Source organism: Notechis scutatus, chromosome 5 (genome assembly GCF_049901735.1).
Source record: "Notechis scutatus isolate UNSWTSFEM ecotype Mainland chromosome 5, rNotScu1.2, whole genome shotgun sequence".
In the NCBI taxonomy this organism is placed as follows: Eukaryota; Metazoa; Chordata; class Lepidosauria; order Squamata; family Elapidae; genus Notechis; species Notechis scutatus.
Window position 1 is genome coordinate 91,735,022 of NC_142013.1, and position 22,165 is coordinate 91,757,186.

The window sequence follows — 22,165 nt, forward strand, 5'->3', positions numbered from 1 at the left end:
CAAAGTATTACTCAGAAAATCTGGCATTACAGGGTATTATACTGAGACTGTGATGGTATATACCAGGACTTGGACTACCAAATGCTTAAGGTCACAATTTATTAGCAACAGCATTGTTCCTGGAATGTTCCAGCTGGGTGACCTTGGGACAGTCACTCACTCTCATTCTACCGCATGGAGTTATTGTTGTGGGGAAAACAGGAATAGGAAACTGGGTTGGGATATATTCACTGGGTTGGATATGTTGCTTGACTTATTTGTAAAAATAATAAAGGTGGGATACAGATAAACAAATATAATAATAATAAAATAAAAATCACTACCGGCAGACCTCAACTTCTGACTATAACTGAGGCCAAAATTTCTGTCGGTAAGCAAAGCAATTGTTGAGTTTTGCCTCATGTTGTGATCTTTTTGCCACAATTGTTAAGTGAACGATGTGGCAAATCTGGCTTCCTCCATTGACTTGGCTTATCGAAAGAATGATCACATGATTCCAGGACAATTCAACTGTCATAAATACATTCCAAATGTCCAATTTTGATCAAGTGACCATGGAGACCCTACAACAATTATTAAGTGAGCAAAATGGTCATAAGTTCCTTTTTTTCAGTGCTGTTGCAACTTTGAACCGTCACTAAACAAATGGTTGGAAGTTGAGAACTACCTATATTACATGTAAGATTCCAGATGAGCTTTTCCCAACCTTCATTTTAGATGTGTCCCATTATGTTTCACGAAGTATGCCTTGGACTAACTTTTGCAAAGGCACCTTTTATGTATTGGGCACATGGGCAAATCTGTGCATTTATAGAACTGGAATAAGCCCCTTCCTTGCTTGCTACAACTGGACTAGAATATTTTGTTTGTGCTAATGTCCTTTCTTCATAACCTCAAAACATTTGCCTGTTCATCCAGAACATTAAAATGAATGTTTAAGATTGTAAGAGGGGCAGCTGTGTAAATTGATCTAATTAATAAATAATACAGACAGCAGAATTATGTAATCTCAGGCACTGATATGAGTTTAGAAAAACCATGAACGAAACCAAGAAAAGATGGAAAAGGCCATATGGGCTACTCCATATAGCTTCTTGCATCCTGCTTTCTACAGAATAGTCAGAAAATATATAGTGTTAAAGAATGAACATTCATTTATTGATGTGATGTTTGGGTAGAAATGAAAGTATGCATCTTGTCTAAAGATCTTCCAAAAGATATTTTTGTAGGTATCAATAATTTCACGTTTGTTTTACTTATTTAATATGGAATTGACTATGAATGAGCTTAGGAGTGTGTAAGGGACTTTGTGCAGGGCAATGCCATGAGCGATGCAAACTCTGAATCTCTTCTTTGAGGAACTGAAGCTGTCCCTTCTTCAAATAATGCACACTTCAACCCCTTCAAGGGGCTTCATAGATATACCCCTACCCTCCATTCACACACGCACACTTATATACAAAAGACACTTTGGCTAGGCAAGGTAATTAGGCAAAGCTGCTCCAATTGTTGGCAGACTCTATTCTCTAGGTATAACTAACTACAATTTAGAAATAAAAATGTGTTTAGAACCCATGTATGTATTTATTTATTTTGTGCTACAGGTGAAAGCGGTATACTGCAAAATTGGCGATACTGTTGGGGAAGGAGATGAACTTGTGGAATTGGAATAAATCATTTCTTTCTAAAATTACCAGTCGGAATAGCCTATTTTATGGTCAACCAGAAATTAAAATGAACGTTTATCAAAGCAAAGGAGTTATGTAAACTCAACTATTGCTTTACTTTTTTTTTTTAACAAAAAAACAAAAATAAAAATGCAGTGGGTTGATTTAGGTCATCTTTCACAATTTAAATTAACATTTCACTACACTACATTATAAATATTTGTATATATGAAATTTGTAATTCTTTTCATTAGATCTATTTACATGAAGAAAATTAATAAAATCAACATTTTGGTGTATAAACTATGTGTGATGTTTAAAGTTTTTAAGATAAACTATTTTAAGATGTTTAAACTTTTTAAGTGTATAGATGTATGTGCATATATATGAGACTGAAAATATTTTCTGACAATTCATCAGTCTGTAAAATTGACGGACAAGTTTGTCAGTAAAAGTATGTTAAAAATATTTAAGGTTTTCGTACACAATCTGAACTTTTATGTAATGTGCTTGACTATAACAACAGTTGTTGGCGTTACGAGACTAGCTGACAAGCCTTCTCTTCTATCCAACAAAGGACAACATTGAGCTATTTTGATGCCTTTCAGATGTTACCAGATTTATACACTCAGGTGAAGGATGCAGCTGTAATTTTTGATGGAATAGCTTATCAGAGCAATTAAGGTAGCAGATGTATGGCGCAAAGAATCAAATTGCAGTTAATCAGATTTATTGCTAATGCATATACACAGGAATCTAGTCAATTAACAATCAGCAGTAAATTGGCTGTAGATAAGAATTATGGAAGTTCAAGAGAGGCTGAACTTGCTGCTGATGAGTATGTAGATTCCAGGCTAATTCCTCTCTTGACTCTGCTCCCAGGCTCTGCCTCTCCTTCCTTTACAGCAGATGAAGAAGCAATGTACGATCGTCCTCCATTCTCATTATATACTGCCAAATAGATTTATTTCAAATGGAAGAGATTACATATTTCAGGTCCTATAACTCTAGAATAGTGTGATTTTTTAAAAAATACCAAAATCCATGATTTCTGAACTTTTGAACAAGTTATCTTAGTTGAAACCAGTAGCAATATAAGAATTTTGTCAAATTTTAACTCATCATTATTATACAATTTACAGTTTTAAGAAGATTCATATTAAGAAAAGCAGTATGATATATTAAAATTATATACAGTATTGCAAGAAGTCAATGGCAAAAAAGAAATAGATACATCACTGATATAAAAAGATGATAAAAATACAAGAATGCTGATGGTTCAGAACTTTCAACCAAAAATATGCAATGCAGTTTTAAATAGCTGAAGAAGACATTAGGAGGCAATTTATATGTACTAAAATCAATAGCTGGGTAGAAATATTCATTAATCAGAAATGGGCCGTAAGGAATGAAAAAATAAGGCATATTAGTATCACTTTTGCCTCCTCTTCCATTCATGTCCTTCCCCCCATTCATTCATTCATTCCCACATTTTGAGAAGTGATAGGTCTACCTGAATATTGGTAATATTCTAACATAATTGAAATATATAAATTACCCTGTTTAACTTTGGCAAGACAAATGCTTCATCTCATGAGTGCTGGCGTTCGGATTGTTCTTTCATTATCTTGTTCACTTGGACATTCACTTAATAACATAAGTTAATTCAATTATATTCTGAAGAGGTAAACTAGGACTGCATTTCAACATAAAATAGTAAAGATGTTCTTCAGCGCCTGGGTAAGTGTTCATAGCTAAAAGTATTGTTTGATTTTTCACTTTTATTCTCTGCTTTCTCGCAAGACGTACAGAAGATTATGCTTCCCAAAAGAATCATAATTATCGTAGTAAGGGAGATGGATCCATTCTGGCTGATAAGTAGTAGTGCTATACACATAACATTCCAGGATGTTTTTATTTGCTGATGTTCCTTCAGACGTGCTATTTTTATTTTCCCACTCTAGTACCTCAATTCTCAGTGGAGTACGCTGATACATGTTTGGGCATCCTTCAAATTCATCAAGGAACTGCAACATCTGATCATCAACAAAATATATTTCTCCAATAACACGGTGCCCCTTTCCTGGATTATTCAGCAAATAAGGGATATTATATTTGCCTGCAATCACTAGTGGGTATTTCTCCACTGTAAGTCCTCTGCCCTGGAATTGGGATGCCCCATGAACCCCATTTATCATGTGTGGATAGTTTGGCTGGCCTTTCTTTAGTGTCCCGTAGACGAAGACACGGACCATTCTTCCAACTGAAGGGACTGAAAGAAAGAAAGAAAGAATTAATTTTTGTATTTTGCATTAGCAGGCTTTTTACATCTCTGTCAGCAATAAATACACTTGTTTTTAAAACAAAACAACAGTATAAACTGCTCCTTCTCACATTTGTATTAAAATTTGCAAAAACATCACTATAATGAATGTAACGTGTAGTTGATTATCGTTATGCATATTAGACAACTTCCTAGTTAGTTTCTTTATAAAGTTCTGTTGGGTCTCACAACTGCATTAAAAAGTCCTATGATTTGGGTGAAGCAGCCATACACATGATTCCAGTGCTTTCTGTACCTACAATCTGAGCTAATAAAGATCACTTCTCTCTCCATCCAGTCAAGCAACTATGCCCAGTTGAGAATGGTTTAGCACATTCCTCCAAAGAAGCCACTTATTACAAACTATTATTAAAGATCTTTACATTTCTAATCTCTACAAATGTTCAGTAAAAGAATATTGACAACTCAGCAAAGATCAAGACAGTTTCAAGAACCTAAGTCCGTGATGGCGAACCTATGGCACGCATGCCACAGGTGGCACGCAGAGCCATTTGTGCGGGCACAAGAGCCCCAGCCAAACGTACCTCACTGCACACGTGTGCACCTCCCAGTTGATTTTTGGCCCATTTGAGGCCTTTTTTGGCCTCCCAGAGTCTCGAGGGAAGCCTCTGCAGCCTCTGGAGGCAGAAAAACACGCCTGTTTCGTCACTTCCTGTATTTCCAGAAATACTGGAAGTGACAAAATGGGCCCATTTTTGGCCTCCAAACGGCTGCAGAGGCTTCCCTTGAACCTCTGGGAGGCCAAAAAAGGCCTCAAATGGGCCGGAAATGAACTGGGAGGTGCACACATGCCCTGTGCAGGTAAGGGGGCAGCGGTGGGGGGATCGCCTGCACGTGCGCAAGGGGGCCACGTGCATTGCCTTCTGGGTGCTGGTATGCGAGCGCGAGCACAATTTTCGGCACAGGAGCCCAAAAAGGTTAGCCACCACTAACCTAGGTCTTCAGAATCATAACTTTTCTTTTAAATAATTAAACAGAACAAAGGAAACAAACAGAACAAGAAATTAAAAGGAAAAAAAGCAAAATAACCAAAAAAAATCAGATATAAGGACTTTTCATACTTCTTTAAAAAAGTAAAATTCTACTTAACAGTTATAATAAAGAATGAGTCAGTTTGGTCTAATAGGCACCAGGCCAGAAAACAGGAAACACTGAGTTCAATTCCTACCTCAAGCATGAAAGCCAATTAGGTGACTTTGGGTCAGTGAGTCTCTCTCATCCCAATTCACATTAACTCCGAATAACAGAATTGGAAAGGACCTCAGAGGTCTTCTAGTCCAACCCCTGGTCAGGCAGAAGACCATTTCAGACAAATGATTGCCCAATCTCTTCACTGGCCTGAAGCTAAGTAAAGCATCTATAATCTTATTACTAGTCAAGTAACTTCACAAAAAGCACATGAACAGGAGGGTCCACTAAGCAGTGAATTAAAAAAAACAGAATTTACAAGCTTCCCAGTTGGCTTCTAACAACCAAAACAATAAAAGTTTACAGGGAATTACAGGGAATGTGTATTTCTTGTGGGGAAAATAGGCGGAGGAAGGAATAGTATGCATGTTTTCCATCTTATTTATAAAAATAATAAAGATAGGATTTTTTTTAAAGTAAATTATCTGATTGTAATCCTCCAGACATAATTTATGTCTGTGAACAGTTTGCTCAGAAGTTGAAAGTCATATCAGATCTTCAGCCCACTGACCTTTAGGGCCATTTCTCTTTTCAGTATTGAAGGATGAAGGGGAAGATAGACACATGGTTAGCTGTCTTTCTCTACACCTGAAAATACATGGAATAACAGGGCTCCATATACTTTTCTCACACATAAGGCTAAGGGATGTAACATCTGGTGGCCTCTTGAGGTGCATTTTCATCCTTAAGTGAAACAAGTTCTCATACTTCTAGTACTTCTAAGCAGGGGAGGGATTCTACCAGTTTGCACCTATTCGCTAGAACCGGTTAACATTCCAAGCAGTTCAGAGAACCGGTTGTTAGAAGAAATTACTGGCCTAATCCTGTAAGGAAGGCAGGAAGGAAACATTCTGGTGTTGCTTACAGAAACTGCCTCTCCGTTAACCCTTATTACATTCTTGGCAGGACTAGACTTCCTGTCTCAGGAACTTCTCTGGAGTTTTTTTTCCTCCTTTGCTGGTACTTTGCTTGTGTGGAGTGACCATTTAAAGTTACAATGGCACTGAAAAAAGTGACTTATGACCATTTTTCACACTTACGGCTGTTGCAGCATCCCCACAGTCATGAGGCCAGGCGAGGAGATGTGTGCCTCGATGTGAGTGATATTGAGTTGGCCATGCCCAGCCAATAACATGACCACCAAGCCACGTCCACCCAGTCACATGAGCAACAAGCCACGCCCACCACCTAAGCCACATCCACAGAACCGGTTGTTAAAAAATTTGAATCCCACCCCTGCTTCTAAGCATGGAGAGCACTATCAAGTCAGTGGTGGAATTCAAATTTTTTTTACTACCGGTTCTGTGGGTGTGGCTTGTGGTCATGTGACTGGGTGGGTGTGGCTTACTGGGCATGTGACTGGGTGGGCATGGCTTGGTGGGCATGTGACTGGGTGGGCGTGGCCAACTCAATGTCACTCACATCAAGGGATGCCTTACCTGGCCCCTCCCCTCCCAGCCATTCCTTGTCACCCAGCCTCAACTTATCTATAGTTCTGTAAAAATGTTGTTCATCTTTTTTGACTTTATTATCTGCATACTATAGATGTACCTTCATGGACCACTGAAAGGAGGAAATGGCTCACATGCTTTACTCAAGAGTGTGATAGGCAACAGGCTTTTAAGGGGCTGCCACAAAGAAAGGGGGACAATGTATTTTCCAAAGAAGCAGAATGCAAACAAGAAGCAATGGATGGAAACTGAACAGAGAGAAGCAACCTAAAACTAAGGAGAAACTTCCTGACAGTGAGAACAATTAACCAGTGGAACTGCCTGCCTCCAAAGGTTCTGGGTGCTCAATCACTGGAAGTTTTCAAGAAAAGACTGGACAGCCATTTCTCTGAAATGGTATAGGATTCACCCCAAGGTCCCTTCTAAGTATTATTCTGACACCTTTCCCAGGATTTCTACTCAGAGTTTGGCATCCTCAGTTTTCTTGCCTGAGCTGGGGATTGGACTAGAAGACCTCCAAGGTCCCTTTCAACTCTTGTTAAACACATGTATATTTTATGCTCTGGACTATTGACATTGAATGCATGTAAACCCTGAAAAATATGTGGTAGCCTTGGGCAAAAGAAAGGCAGAAAAATCACTCTAGGTGTAGGGACAGTGTAAAATATTAACACGATAAATAATGGAACAATTAAAAATAATAGCACGGAGTTTTATCCCCCTCTCTCTTATTTTTTTCTTTCTTTCTCTACCTTCCTCCCTTTCTCTCTCTCTCTCTCTCTCTCTCTCTCACACACACACACACACACAGAGAGAGAGCACTTTACAGAGAAGCATTTTGGACGCAGCTCCTTTAAATTTCTCCAAGGCTTGAGTGGATTCCCCCACCCCCTCTGTCAGACCGCACTCCTTCTCACTCCAGCACTTTAACTCACAAGGAGAAAGCGATACTTGCAGCATCCATGGGGAATCCTTGGAGAAGTTTTTAAAAGACCTGCTTCCAAAATGCATTTATTTTACGTTGCAAAAGTGCTCCACGACTCTCGATTCATCCCCACTCCCTCTGTCAGACCACACTCTTTCTCACTCCAGGCACTTTACTCACACGGGGAAAGCGATACTTGCAGCATCCATGCCTTTCTTCCTTTCCCCCCGGGGAGAAAGAGGACATGGGGAACGGAAAGCTAGGAGAGCGATTGCAAGTGAGCGACTGGGCGACCGGGTTTGGGGCGTGGCCAGCCAGGGGTTGCCACCAGTTTGGCAACCCATGCCAAATAACCGCTACCGGTTCGCCTGAATAGGTGTGAATCGGTCGAATAGCACCTCTGTATCAAGTTGCCAAGAGTCGGACACAATTGAATGGTCAAACAACAACGCTTCTAATAAATGGGTACAAAATGTATTTTGAGTCATGCTGAATCAAGTTCAGCCACTGAGATTTATTTGTCAGTGAATTTAACAAGCCATACTGTTTTTAACAGAGAACAAAATGCCACTAACAGAAATAAGCGTTGAGTTTCACCTTCTCTGTGTGTATGTTATATCCCATGTTTAAAGTAGCTTTTCTAGCACAAAGGGAAAAAAGCCCTTGTATTTAAGTCACAAGATCCAGTAACACCCCCTTTTCTCCCCAGTGGTTTTGTTTAATGACAGCTCAATATACCTGATACTTTCAGGATTTTCCTCTGACAAAAACTGCTCAGGAAAGACCATATCTGTTTTTCTAGCACAACAATGTAATCTCTAATTATCAGGTGCAGAATAGCCTTTCTCAGGCTGGTGTCCTCTAAATATGTTAGACTATAACCCATCCCATCACTCCAGATGGAGGTGATAACTGTAATGACTATATTCAACCATCTGGAAGCTAGTAGTCAGGAAAAGGTAATGGAGATACTTTGAAATAAGAGTGCCCAACCTTGGCAACTTTAAGGCTTGTGGATCTCAGCTTCCAGAATTCCCCAACCAGCATGGTTGTCTGGCTGGCTGGGAATTCTGGAAATTGAAGTCCACAGGACTTAAAAGTTGCCAAGGTTGGACACCCCTGCTTTAAAGGGCAGATAGTGCATCTGAACCTGAGCTTAATTATACATAAACTTAATCTTCTTCCAAATCCTTTCTCTTTCCCCCCATTCATTTGTTAGAACATGTGTTGTGCATTGTAATTGTCTGTACTAATATGGGCCTTCTAACAGTCCAAAATGCTTGTAAGTGGAAAATGAAACCAATGAACCAAGCAAAATAAACAGCCAAACCCACCAAAATATTTGTAGAAAAAAATCCAGCCAGAGTCTCCGGAGCTACATCTTTCCTCCCAATGAAAAACTTAGTTTGCACATGTGCGCATGTATGTGTCAGTTCATGGCGTGAGAAAAGTTATGCATCTCTTGGGAAGTTGTGTGTATACATATGCCAGTTTATGGCCATGTACCTGTGAGAGTTTATTTTTTGTATCTATCCATGTTGATAGACATGGAGTTTGCCTTAGTTCTTGATGTACCGGTACTCTTAGGCTAAAAAATTTTTTTGGCCCTGTTTAATGAATTCTTATGCTTTCAAGCTATAATTCCCAGAATTCTTTAGAAAAACATCTAAAAATTCATGCTACTTAAGACTTCAGAATATACTGGTTATTAATGTAGGCCAGGGGTGGGCTTCAAAATTTTTAGCAAAGGGTTCTTTCTCTACCCGGTTGCTGGGTGGGAGTGGCCATGGTGGGCGTGGCATAGTCGGCCTCCTGCACCATGGTGGGGGAGGTTTTGCTTTCCCGGGCTCCAGAGGCTTCCCTCGAGCCTCCGAGAGGGTGAAAACAGCCTCCCTGGGCTCCGGAGGCTCTCTGGAAGCCAGAAACGGGCCCATTTCCAGTCTTCCTGAACTTCTGGGAGGCCCATTTTTCAGCCTCCCTGCATGCCCTGCACTTACCTGCATCTAAAACGAGCTGCGTGGGGAACTCCTGGGAGAGGCGGGATGGGGTGAGTGGGGCCAGCCAGGAGTGGGATTTGGGGGTTTTCTGAACTGCACAGAATCTTCGCTAGGGGTTCTCCCAAACTCCTGCAAACCCCCAGCAGCCCAACCCTGATGTATGCCCAACTTGACAATGACAAAGCCAGAGTAGCAAACAGCATAGAACACCATACTACAGCAACTGCCTTTGATCAGGGTCTTCTCAACCTAAACACAAACTTTGTATTCATTCTGGTTTTCCCCCTCTCAAATTTCATCTCACAACAGAATCTGAAAGTTTCTAGCAGAGTACGGAAGTGTCAACTTGTTCCCTAGTTCAACTTCTACCTTAGCCATGAAGTCACTAAAGAGGGATAGAATCAAGTTCATGTGAAGTACTAGTACCAATTTATAAAGCCTCAGTAAGACCGCACTTCGAATACAACATCCAGTTTTGGTCACAATATTATAAAAAAGATTTTGAGACTGTGGAAAGAGTGCAGAAAAGAGCAACAAAGATGGTTTAGAGCAGTGATCCCCAACCTTTTTTACGCCGCGGCCCGGTATCCCCAACCTTTTTTATGGTGCGGCCCGGTACCGACATCAGCTGGGCGCCGCCATCTTGTTTTGATGAAAAGTGCTTCCGTGAGCTTTCTACCCGGAAAAGCTCACCGGAAGCACTTTTTCATCAAAACAAGATGGCAGCACCCAGCAAACCAGCGGCCGGTAGGACTTGTTCCACGGACCGGTACCGGTCCGCGGACCGGTGGTTGGGGACCCCTGGTTTAGAGGGCTGGAGGCTAAAATGTATGAGGGACAGTTGTAGAAATTGAGTATGTCTAGTCTAGTGGAAAGAAGGATTAGGGCGACATGATAGGAGGGTTCCAATATTTGAGGTGCTGCAACAAAGAACAGGGTCAACCTGTTTTCCAAAGCATCAGAAGAAACAATGGATGGAAACTAATCAAGGAGAGAAGCAACCTAGAACCAAGGAGAAATTTTCTAACAGTGAGAACAATTAACCAGTGGAACAGCTTGCCTTCAGAAGTTGTGGGTTCTCCATCACTGGAGGCTTTTAAGAAAAGACTGGACAGCCACTTGTTTGAGTTGATATAGGGTCTTCTGCTTGAGAGGGGGTTGGACGAAGACCTTCAAGGTCCCTTCCAACTCTTGATATTCTTACTAATTGAAAGCTAAGGCAGTATCCACAAAGATAAGAATTTAATGATGATTGGTCTGGCCCCTCTTTGGAACAAAAATGTCATTATTTTCCAGATTGTGGTATGAGTAAGAAATGCAGACCCCTCAGGAAGAAGGATTGAAAAAGATTCAGAGTCAAACGTGCAGTTAATTCCCACTGGGGACTTGTGTTCACTTTGAATTCTAAATGGAGAATTGTAAAACAAATCGTTCACAATCAAGAGGTCAGTTGCCAGAGTTAGTAACATGTATATACAAAAAGGAAATGAAAATGTACATTAAAATCTTCATATCCATCTGCAAAACATATACTTTATTTACATTATGCAATTTCTTCATTGGGAACATAGATCTATGTTTTAACAAGAGAATTTTTTCTTCATTAAAAAAAGCAGAAGAAAGCTCTTTCATCTTCATGTATCATAGAGAAATGAAGTGCTGGTTATTCTGTTGCAGAATTGATTCCATAGGCAAAAGTAGTCTCCAAGCCCAAGGCTTTGCTTAAGATATGGGGATATAGTTTCCCTTTTAGATTCTGGTTATTGGCAGTCTACTCTATTTCATAGAGGTAAATAGCTAGTCAGGAAATTAAAGCTTAAAATAAGACCAATGTTTGCAGCAGAAACCCTTCAGCTACCTGCTCAGCCTTCTCACTCTGAATTCTGAGAACAAGCATACAAGATAAATAACCCTGGATTGTACATGTAACCACAATGTTCAGCACCTTCTACCCTTCCATTCTTGAAATGTTCATATTGTTCAAATGCTCAGTGTCCTGGGATAGCAGAAGCAGAAGGCCACAAAGTGTGGGACAGCAGCAAGAGCAAGGTATCTGTCACACTATCCCTTTTCTCTTAACCACTGGCATACTTTGTGAAACACTTTGTGCCAGTGGTTAAGAGAAAAGGGATGGAGGTGTGAGAGAAACTTATTCTTGGTGTTGCTTCATTGATGCATCAAAAGATATATGAAGCGACCAGGAAATATCTAAGATGTAAGAGGCCAGAAGGCTCAGTATGGGTATGACCTCAGGTTGCTCATGGGTTCTGATGAGTGCCTGGCAGCGTTTTTGGAAATGGTTTGCCCAGAGCTGAGAGAATGGGATGGCCCAAGGTCACCCAGCTGGCTTTGTGGCTAAAGCAGCTCCTGGTTTCTAGTCTGGTGCCTTAACCAAGCCAGCTCTCAGAGAGGAGTTTAGGACTGCTGTTTTGTTTGTGTGTGTGTGGTTTTTCTTGATAGAGTATGAGTGGGCATCATTTAACCCTACTTTAAATCAGTTAAATTGTGATTTAAATAATTGGAATTTCATTGTCAAATGCTGGTCAAGCACTGATTTAAGTGACTTCACAGAATACTGGTTTCTCTCACAGATGTGATGTCACACCAGAATTCTGATTTGGGTTTTATGCTACAGACACTGATTTTATTGCCCTCCACAAATCAAAATCAAAATATTAAACTAAATATTTGTTTCCAAAGTGAAACACCAGAATGAGTAATAAAGTGCTGAAACACATTTAGCTTAGATATTTAGGTGGTGTTTAATGGGGGATTGCATGCAAGTAAAACCCTGTAGCCTTAAATGTGCATGGTTGCTTCTGGTCCCCTCTGGTGGTTTAGCTTTGGCTTGGATGCAGAAAGAATGACAATCTTCTCTTTCCCCTTCCATGGAAAACCAACCAGCTTGTCTTTTTTCCCACTGCTTCTGGGGTAGGGTGAGGGAGAAGAACTTTCTGGAACTTTTTCTGCCTTCTTTCTTTTGCATGGAACAGAGCAAGGGATCCTGCTGGTTCCCATCCCAAGCAACCTTCCACATCCTGTTCCTTGGATTAATCTGCAGGAACTGTTTAAGAGATTTCTCCCCCAGTCATTGCTGTACCCTGCAATCAGGATTCTAGCTATTAGGGGAGGGAAAATCCAGGTTGCAAAATTGCTTGCAATTGTATCCTTTTGTGCAAAAGGATACCATGTTGCTGTTGTTAACCAGATGTATGTACACAAATGTGGATGCTAACTTTTCTGTTGCTCCAGGACTTGTAGTTCTTTGTGTGTGTGCACACTTTATTGCTTTAACTATTTTATAGTTTTAGAACCACCTAAGTTACTTGGCTGAGAAGGACAGTTATAGAAATTGAGTAAAATTAAATAAACCACTTCACCTCCATTGAAAGGCTAATTAGCCATCTTGTGGCAAGAGGAAATAACAATAGCTAGTGCTTAATTTTATACAATGACAGTAAAAAATAAACAACTGGGCAGTATAAATAAAATATAAAACAGCAGAAATAGATGTACTTTAATTTGTATTCCAAAGGAAAAAGTGGGCAACTACAGTATTTAACTAATTCTGACTAGTCAGAAATTAGGTGTCACTATATTCTTCAGGACAAAACAACTTATTGAAAAGATTGTCATGAAATATTCATACTGCAGCCATGAAAGTTTAATATCCTAGGAAAATGAGTGAAACCTGTATGTCATTTTTAAAGCAATTTCTTTTAACTATAACTGACAGCCTATCTGATTTCTGGTAAGGCTTATTTGGTAAGGAAAAGTGAGTGTTTAAAAAAATGAACCATATGGAGTATGTTGGGGTGGAGGGAAGAACAAATTAAAATAATTTACCCTAACCAGGATCATTCATTCAGACCTGGTAGGATACTTTTTTTCAAGCCTACAATTCAGTAATTCCTTGTAAGAGTATTAGAAGCATATTAATAGCACTGTAACTGGTCCTGGTATCAGCAAGCAGAGCATATGTTTGCTCCTTAATTTTTTTCCTTTTATTAAAACTTATATTAAAAAATTCAGCTAATTTATTTATACTAGTTCCCCACTAATAGTGTATTTATAGCATCCCTGAACCACCACTAAAGTGATGGAGTTGTTTTGGTGCCAAAGCTAGACTCCAAGAGATGCTCTAAAGCACTTAAAGGGGAAATGAGCTCTCACTGAATCCTGCCAGAGACACTGAAGGACAAGCTGTCCACTCATTGTCTGGCTTCTCCTGGATTTTGTTTCTTGTTATGCAAGAATGTAATGCGGTCTAGGAAATGCCCGTGTTTAGCAAAATAGCTGTTACTATGATGGAGGGAGCAGCAGATGAATCGCTGCAGTGTTCCATTTTCCACATTTGTCTGCCACTATTTGGGAATCAAGCAGAGTGAATTAACTTAAATCCAAAGGACTTAAAATATTGATATAAGTCTACATTTATTCATCCCCAGAAGAAACCTCAGATTTAAACTTGACTGATCTGTCAATCAGGCTAGTGTACTGTGTATATTTATTTAATAATGGTGCAAGCATAAAATGATAATTTACAATATAGTACAAGACTTTCTAGCAAGAATATTAGCGCAATATTTTGGATTGTAGTTTTTAAACATTTTCTTATATCAAACTGCTGAAGAAAGCAGTATATGAGCAAAAAGTAACTCTCAGATTCTTTGTTCTCTGCCTCTATTTCCTCACTCGACCAAACCTAACACACCACACCAAGGTTTTGTTGTCTAGGTAAATCCAGCAAAAGTAAAACAAAACAAAACCTTCAATAACCAAGAGCTAGGAATTTGATATGATAAAAGCCATTTTCGTAAGATAAAAGCTGAAATGGACATACTTTACATGTGATTTTCTGTGATTCAGTTTTATAAGATTTTGATATTCTAAAAGTTTAGAAAAACGTATTACTGGTAGTCCTTGACTTATGACCACAATTGAGCCCAACATTTCTGTTGTTAAGTGAAATATTTAAGTGAATTTTCCTCCCATTTTACGAATTTTCTTGCCACAATTTTAAGTAACTCATTGCAATTAAGGTAGTAACATGGCTGTTAGGTGAATATGATTTCTTCATTGACTTTGCTTGTAAAAAGATCGCAAAAGGTGATCACATGACCTTAGGACATGGCAACCGTCATACATATGAATCAGTTGCCAACCATCCAAATGTTGATCATGTGACTTGGGAATGCTGCAATGGCCGTGTGAAAACCGTCATAAGCCACTTTTTTCAGTGCTGTTGTAACTTTGAACAGTCATATAATGAACTGTCATAAGTTGAGGACTGCCTGCATTCATTGTCATTAAAAGCCTCTGACTGAAATTATTAAAATTTTAATTTAATAATTTACTTTTCTGCCATTTAGAGAAGAGGGAGCACCCCTGGCAGGGTGACAAAATTATCTGTCTCCTCGCTTTTCCCTTTCTTGAGTAAAGTGTAACTGCAACCTGGTTTAGGGGAAGAGAAACAAGCCAATTTCTAAAGCTGAAAACATCAACCCCCAACATCAAAATAGGTCAGAATATTCCAGGGATTGGCTGGTCGCTTAAATGGCAGTCTTGGAATGAGTGCTTTATAGCTCATAAAACATATATGCCTGCCATCTCACCCTACCTACCCCTGCCTTTCTGGGACTTGGCAACTGGCTCGCCTTTATGACCAGTTGTACTGGTCATGTGATTGTGATTTGTTTTTTTTGTTTTTTTAAAAGGAATATCTGTATATGTGCCCTGTGGTTGCAGCCTGACAAAGCAGAAATACCAGTATCTCGCTCCTATATTTTTTTTCTTACACCAAGTAATCAAAGGGAAAATATTGAAATATTAAATTATTAAAATAGTTTCCAAATGAGATACAACGTCCAGATCTGTTGGGCAGAAGATGAAGTACGGATGGCTCTATAAAGATCCTAACGCACCCATTTTTACTTTATTGCAACACAGCGTCCTATTTTTCTTATCTTTTTACTTCAATAACTTCACTTTCTCTGGAAGAAAAAAAAAGTGCTCACTGTTGGCTCAGTGACCAGATATAGTTACATATTAATTCTTTAGAAGTTCCTGAAAACTGTAGGAAGCAGGTGAAAAAACAAAATGCCTTGAACTTTAAACCTGAGCGCAGTCTGTTTGAATAAAGCGAGTTTTAAGGTCACTCTTCACTCAGTGCTAACTTTCAAGAAGGACCCACATGCCAGAAGAGACTCCTGGGACTGCATCCTGTTGGTTCTTTGATGCTTTCATTTTTGTAACTTGCTATTTTCTTTAGAGGCAGACCACGGGCTTCCTGCTTGGGCCAGCCGCTGTCCAACCTTACCAAATATCTCAGAAGCGTTTATGGCAAAACACCTTTCTTACATTAGCCAGGGAGGCACCAGTGGAAACCACAGCTCCTTTGAAATCAAAAGGTTAGAGCCTTCTCTCAGCAGTTGTCCGCTCTGAAACTATGAAATCCTGGTTTGTGAAAACAAACAGCATTACAACCACTGAACAATACCTGTGAGAATGCTTTGTATTTTACTTCACAGACAGATTAAGTATTCGGTGATTTGAATTTCATTTGAAACAGGACCACTGTTTACTTGCAGCTGTCTTTTAAAGGTCAAGAAGTCCCCAAAGAAATGAAGGAAGGTATGAAATCATTTTTAAACATACATATCTGAAAGGTACATAAGATTCTAGACTCAAACTGCATCCTCTTCCTCTCTAAATTCCCAAATGACTAGTGATCTGTAGCATTCCCATGACACGTTTATAGTCTTCCCTGAACCAAAATACTCCAATACCTGTTTTTAAGAACGGGTGCAAACTCCTGTTTGAAACATGAGTCAGGCGTAGCACTGTACACATGGCATTCCTTCCACAATGAAGTTGCAAGCAGAATGTTCCACTTCAGCACTGGGCTAACATATAGGCATGAAATGAAGCCCAGTGAGCAATCTTGAATTCACACATAGGTGTGAAGATTAATTGGAAATTCTAAGCGGGATTGACTGCTTCATTGTAAAAAATGACTGTGATAAACATAAAATTTATTTATTATTAAATTTATTCAAATTGACGCTAGGCAGCAATCATTAGTATACTTCTATTGAGACTAGTCCAGAGACTCCAGACTATCTTTTGCCTGCTAATAGATAACTATATGAAGTAATATAACAGGTAATTATTAAACAAATAACAGAAACGTTTAAACATTTAAAAAGATAAGATTACCAACTGTTCATGGTAGTTAGTACACGTGTGCATTCTTTTATAGGTGACGTTGGAAATTAATAATCTCTGAATTATACCCAAAATCCAAACAAGTGCAGCTCATAGAGCGGTAGTGTCACATAAGCATACAGGCAGTCCTCAATTTATGACTATAATTGAGCCCAGAATTATGGTTGTAAGTTGTGCCATTCCTTAAGGGACTGAACTGATTTTATGACATTTGTTTGCAGTGGTTGTTAAGTAAACTCATTATCTGCAATTGGCATTTTTTGCTCCGAACTGAAAATAAGTGCCAGTTTCCAGCAAACAAACAAAAAAAATAAATCATGGTCACATGACTGCGGGCGTCAGAATTTTGAATCTGAGTCTTAAGTACTTTTTTTGTGCTCATCATAGCTTCACATGCTTGATCAGAAACTGGTCATAATGTCAGGACTATCTGCATTGCAGCATGCTTATTACTGCCTATGCTTACAAACTAGCTGAAGCTTCTGAGTGATCTTCAAGGGCAGCTCCACTGCCTAGGACATTAGTGACCATCTGCAAGGCCTTCTGATTCAGGAATGGGTACAACTGGCACACAAGATGAATCACTGCAAATGCCCTTTCTCCATTGGCCACAGCTGCCACCTGCTTTTCATGCAGAAAGCACGAGTCTAAAATTATTCCCCAATTGTGCACCAGTCTTGAATAGGAAAGTGCAGCCGAATCCAAAGCTAAAGATGGAGACTCCCCAGTTGGGATTGAGCCTATGTCTGTTCCTCCCCATCCAAATCCGCACAGCCTCCAGGAACTGGGGCAGGACATCAATAACATCACTGACATGGTCTAAGGCCAAGTTATATAATTGGACATTATCTCGATACTCAACCCAACTAATGATCTCACCCAGCAGTTTCATGATGATGTGGAACAGCAGGGGGAGTGCCAAGCCCTGCAGCAGGGCCCTAGTCACAATCTCTCTCCTCTTGTCAGAATCAACTGAAAGCAGCCACAGAGAAAATAGGCAACCATCATAGTATGGTGTTACCAATCCCCAAAGCCTGTCTAAAAGACTAATGGTCACTGAGAGATCAAAGAGCACAATGGACACATCCACTTCAGCTCCACAAAAGAGTGATCTATGCAGTCTCTGCAATGAACATGCCTAACTAAAACCATGGTTCTGTCACAAGTCATCAGAAAGCACAATCGGTCCAGTGTCTGTACTAAACGCTGACATGAAACAAGTCCAAATAATCTGCTTCTTTCAAGTTCTCTAGAGCTGAAATCTGACCTCCTCCATAAAAGGAAATGCTGAATGATAGTTGTCCAGGACTGTTGGGTTTAGTGTCTCCTTAAGGAGTGTGTGTACCAACAAGCTCCTTCAAGGCTTAAGGGACTATATCTTCCTTCCTTAAAGAATTTAAATGGTGTTCCCCTTAAGACATTGTATGAACCTAATTACAGATCATCTTCTGGGTGGCTTTCAACACTCAGAAGGGACCTGGATCTAACGAACAGGTAGCTGAGCTAACAGACCGGAGAACTCTCTGCTTCTTCAGGAAACACAGGACTAAACTCACTCCAGATAACTAACTACATAAGGTCTTGCCCATCGGAGTCCAACTCTGAGCGAATGTAAACAACTCTTATCTGCCAAAGATGAGACTATTCCTCACAGTGGCCCTGCAACTCATCCTTTCCCAGTAGGACCAGATTTCCTGAAACCAGGGGCTGGATGATGGCAACTGCATATGCAATAGAGGCTGAGAAATAAGGGCTGAGAAATCACTCCATTGTTAGCAAAATGTAACCCCAAATATGGGTTCTTACTCACGCTCAATCCAATTTACTCTTCATCTCTACAGCATTTCAAGACTCTTCTACTTTTTTTGTAGCAATTGTCATCATGATTGATAGAATGCTTATAAATATTTGTTATGCGATTTAAAATAGAACTCTGTTTTCAGTTAAGGCAAAAAATTAATGATTATTCAGAACTAACCTTTTCAAAAACAAGATTTTTTTTAAAAAATGTTCTATTTATTTTGAAAATGACACTTCTCTGCAGCTAAATATAACATTACAATTCAGTAATCCCTTTTCCGTGTTTTATTTTTATCCTCCTTGGTATTAATATCACAAAATAACTGACTGCATTTGTAAAGTTTTCAGAATTTTTTATATATTTATAGCATTAGAGGGCAAAGTGTACAAAAATGTATCTTTCCAAGTCATTCTGATTCTTTTATATGACTTACTAGTTCAAATTAAAGTGATCTGGCTCAGCATTTTTTCATGAATATATATGGCATTTTGAGCCCTGTAATCCCCCATAGATAAATAATGTATAGATACTATGTGATAGCCAACAATTTTCTCTGATTTGCTCAAAACAGGCTAAAAGAAGACATGACTATTACAATTCTAAACATGCATTCAGTGGTTCATAGTCCTAGGACCCCCCTGCATTTAAGAAAAGAATCATCAATTTATTCCAGAGTATAATCCTCAATGGCAAAAGATTCCTTAGTATGGTTTGTCTTTCCAGGAAGCAAGGAAGAGAGCAAAAATAGGTATGTTACACTTTAAAGACATTTTATATGATAAATGATAGTATAAATATATGTAGACTAAAGCATACTTTCATTAGATTCTCTGGTAAACTGAACTCATGCCTGTAAAAATTCATTCTGCACTGCAAGTTATTTGGAGTAATTGAAAGCAGTTCATCTTAAGGTTCATCTGATGAACAGCAAAACCAATTATTATTAGGATAAGCCACAAAATATTTCAGATTCAGTGACTTCCCGTTCACTTTCACACAGTTGTGAAAAGGAACTCAGAGGTATTTGCTCTGTTTTAAGTTAGCAAACCAGGCAAATTCCACTTAATCATTCCATTTAGTTATTTATTTGGTTTGGTTGCTACTCATCTCTCGACTCTGGACAGTTTAGAAACATTAAAAACCAATAAAACCATGACCAATAAATATCACTAATAGCAGTAATAAATTACAGTAAAAAAGATGGGAAGTAAAAAAGCAAGATGCACATGGGAGGGGAAGTGCAGTTGTCTCTTAATCTGTCAACCACCTCCAGTATAATACTGCCCTGGCTCAAGGCAAACGGCATAGCCAGGTCTTCAGGCCCTTCTGAATGATCAAAAGGATGAGAGCAGATTTCCCCTTGGGGATAAGGGAAGGTGCCACGGCAAAAAAAAGAGGTTCTTTTCGTGGACCCCACCAACTGAAATTCCTTGACCAATGGGACCTGCAGCATGCTCCTTCTGCCAGCAGGAGTTGGGCAGACCAGTGTCATTGGGGTGAGAAAGTTCCTCAAATAGCCTGGACCTGTGCCCTGAAGGGTTTTAAATGTGATAACCAGCACCTTGAATTGCACCTGGAAGCAAACTGGAGGAAGTGCAGCTTATGGAACAGTGGTGTAACTCTAGGGCCCCCAAAGACTCCCCATGCTGCTACACTCTGCACAGCTTAATATTCCTTGATTTTAAACTCTGATCAGTGGAAAGAAATCAGCTTTAAATTAGAATTTATCATGGTATATTCCTCCCAAAAAGGAAATGCAGACAGATCAGCAACAGAGGACCTTAATATTTATATGTACATTAAATAAATGCAATGTACCTTTGTAAAAAATATAATAAAGTCACTAATATAGTTGTCAGCAGAAGATTCACTGCACATCCTAGATGTGGAAAGATACTAGCTATGGTTTAATAAACCCAAAATGGCTGGGTTAACCAAAGCTATATATTATAGGTCACAATAGCTTGTTTCACACTACATAGCAAGTGAAAACCCCCACAACCATCACAATTTAGACTACATGAACCCCACCATAAGCAAAACAGAACCTCAACATCTATTTATGTATTTAAAAGGGTAGTTGTTCTGATGCTGTCCATTTTAAAGACAGTAGAGAAATCCCTTCTGTGAATGAAATGACATAGATATTGAACTAATGAACTGAAATATGACATGGAAATTTATTAAAGATTAGTGGATGATTTGAGGTGATGTTAAATAAGATAGTTGGAAATGTAACTATGACTATGTTTAAATGTTGTAATCTGGAATCACCTTGCTCACAAGAGATGTGTTAAAAACAAAAATAAAAAATCTTTAATAAAAATTTTATATGCTGTTGCACGGCATATAAATTGATCAGGTTCTCACAGCAGAAATTTGGATTAGGGTTTTGAACTGTGCGTATTGCAAGAGTGAGGGGCTGTCACGAAGCCAAGGGAGGGTTAACATTCTCCAAAGCACCTGAGGGCAGGACAAGGAGCGGTGGATGGAAACAAATCAAGGAGAGAAGCAACTTGGAATTAAGGAGAAACTTCCTATCAGTTGGAACAATTAATCAGTGGAACAGGCTTGGCTTCAGAAGTTGTAGGGCTTCATCACTGGAGGCTTTTTAGGAGAGACTAGATTACCTGTCTGAGATGGTGTAGCGTCTCCTGCTTGAGCAGGGGGTTGGACTAGAAGACCTCCAAGGTCCCTTCCAGCTCTATTCTGATAAGATGGCGAGAAATGTTAAATATTCTGGTTCCAACTCTCAACACTATTCAACGGGATGACTTTTCTGCGGCTGTTTTTTGAAAGCTGCACTTCTATAACTCAGCCATTACACTTGAGGCCTGATCGCTTCAACTCAAAAAAGTCCAGTTTGTGGAGAAGGCAGATCGCCCGAAAATACCGACAGAGCCGCGAAACTCTTTCCACAACCCTTGATCGAAGGCAAAGGCCTTTCTGCGTCTGCGCACCAGACCGGGTAAACCAGTCCAGTCCCGGGCCGGGACCTTTTCGTCAGCACATTCTTATTATTTTCTCCCACTAAAACGGTTAATCTTTACGACTCCGCTCAAGGGGCGAGAGTTAATTCCTTCGAGCCAAAAAGACTTCGGGCTTCGCTCTCCGCCGAGACTGCCCGTCGTCAACGGACAACCACGAAAAGCTCCTTCCATCGCTCTCCAACCGGGTCTTTAAAAACCGCGGTCGACCAATACGATCGCTCGCCTTCCCTCACGTGGTCTCGCGAGGGGCACGCGCCGCTCCGTTTGAAAGGCCGCTCTAAACGAACGTTCGGTATTTCTCTCACTCTAAGCCCCCACCCCGCCAACTTCCCCCGGCCCCTCCACGAATTTCACATGACGCTTCTTAGCCAATCACCTTCGAAAACACTGGCACCAATCCCGGGAGGGGGGGGGTGTTCCCTAGGACAGCCTGAACTCTCCCACCCTCTCACCTGCCAGGTTGAACGGCCGTCGAGTCCACCTCGACCGACTTGCTAGACTGTAAAATTCTCCGACCTTTTCACCTCCGTGGTTTCCGGGTTGCGGCCCTTTAAAAAGCCGATGATTGGGCGGAA

General features: G+C 39.9%; 2 protein-coding genes across 5 annotated transcripts in view; one reads left to right on the forward strand and one right to left on the reverse strand.

Moving 5' to 3' along the window:
* Positions 1-3,960, forward strand: part of PCCA (propionyl-CoA carboxylase subunit alpha) — a 232,525-nt gene extending 228,565 nt beyond the window's left edge. For all 4 annotated transcript variants that reach the window (XM_087967316.1, XM_087967315.1, XM_087967314.1 and 1 more), the window contains one exon: positions 1,605-3,960. In XM_087967316.1, the coding sequence (XP_087823442.1) occupies positions 1,605-1,673 (69 nt within the window). In that variant the 3' untranslated portion in view covers positions 1,674-3,960. The remainder of the gene's footprint in view (positions 1-1,604) is intronic.
* GGACT (gamma-glutamylamine cyclotransferase) lies at positions 2,381-16,501 on the reverse strand. The gene is made up of 2 exons (XM_087967318.1): positions 16,361-16,501; positions 2,381-3,939 (listed from the first exon to the last, which is right to left on the reverse strand). The coding sequence occupies exons 1-2, from the start codon at positions 16,422-16,424 to the stop codon at positions 3,449-3,451; spliced, it is 555 nt and encodes a 184-aa protein (XP_087823444.1). The 5' UTR covers positions 16,425-16,501; the 3' UTR covers positions 2,381-3,448.
* Positions 16,502-22,165: the final 5,664 nt, after the last annotated feature.

Excerpts from the sequence above, each read along its gene's own strand:
- GGACT (XM_087967318.1), bottom strand. The coding sequence starts at position 16,424 with ATGTGTACAGTGCTACGCCTGACTCATGTTTCAAACAGGAGTTTGCAC. Across the intron at positions 3,940-16,360 it reads GCACCCGTTCTTAAAAACAG|TCCCTTCAGTTGGAAGAATG; the intron begins GTATTGGAGTAT and ends TCTTTCTTTCAG.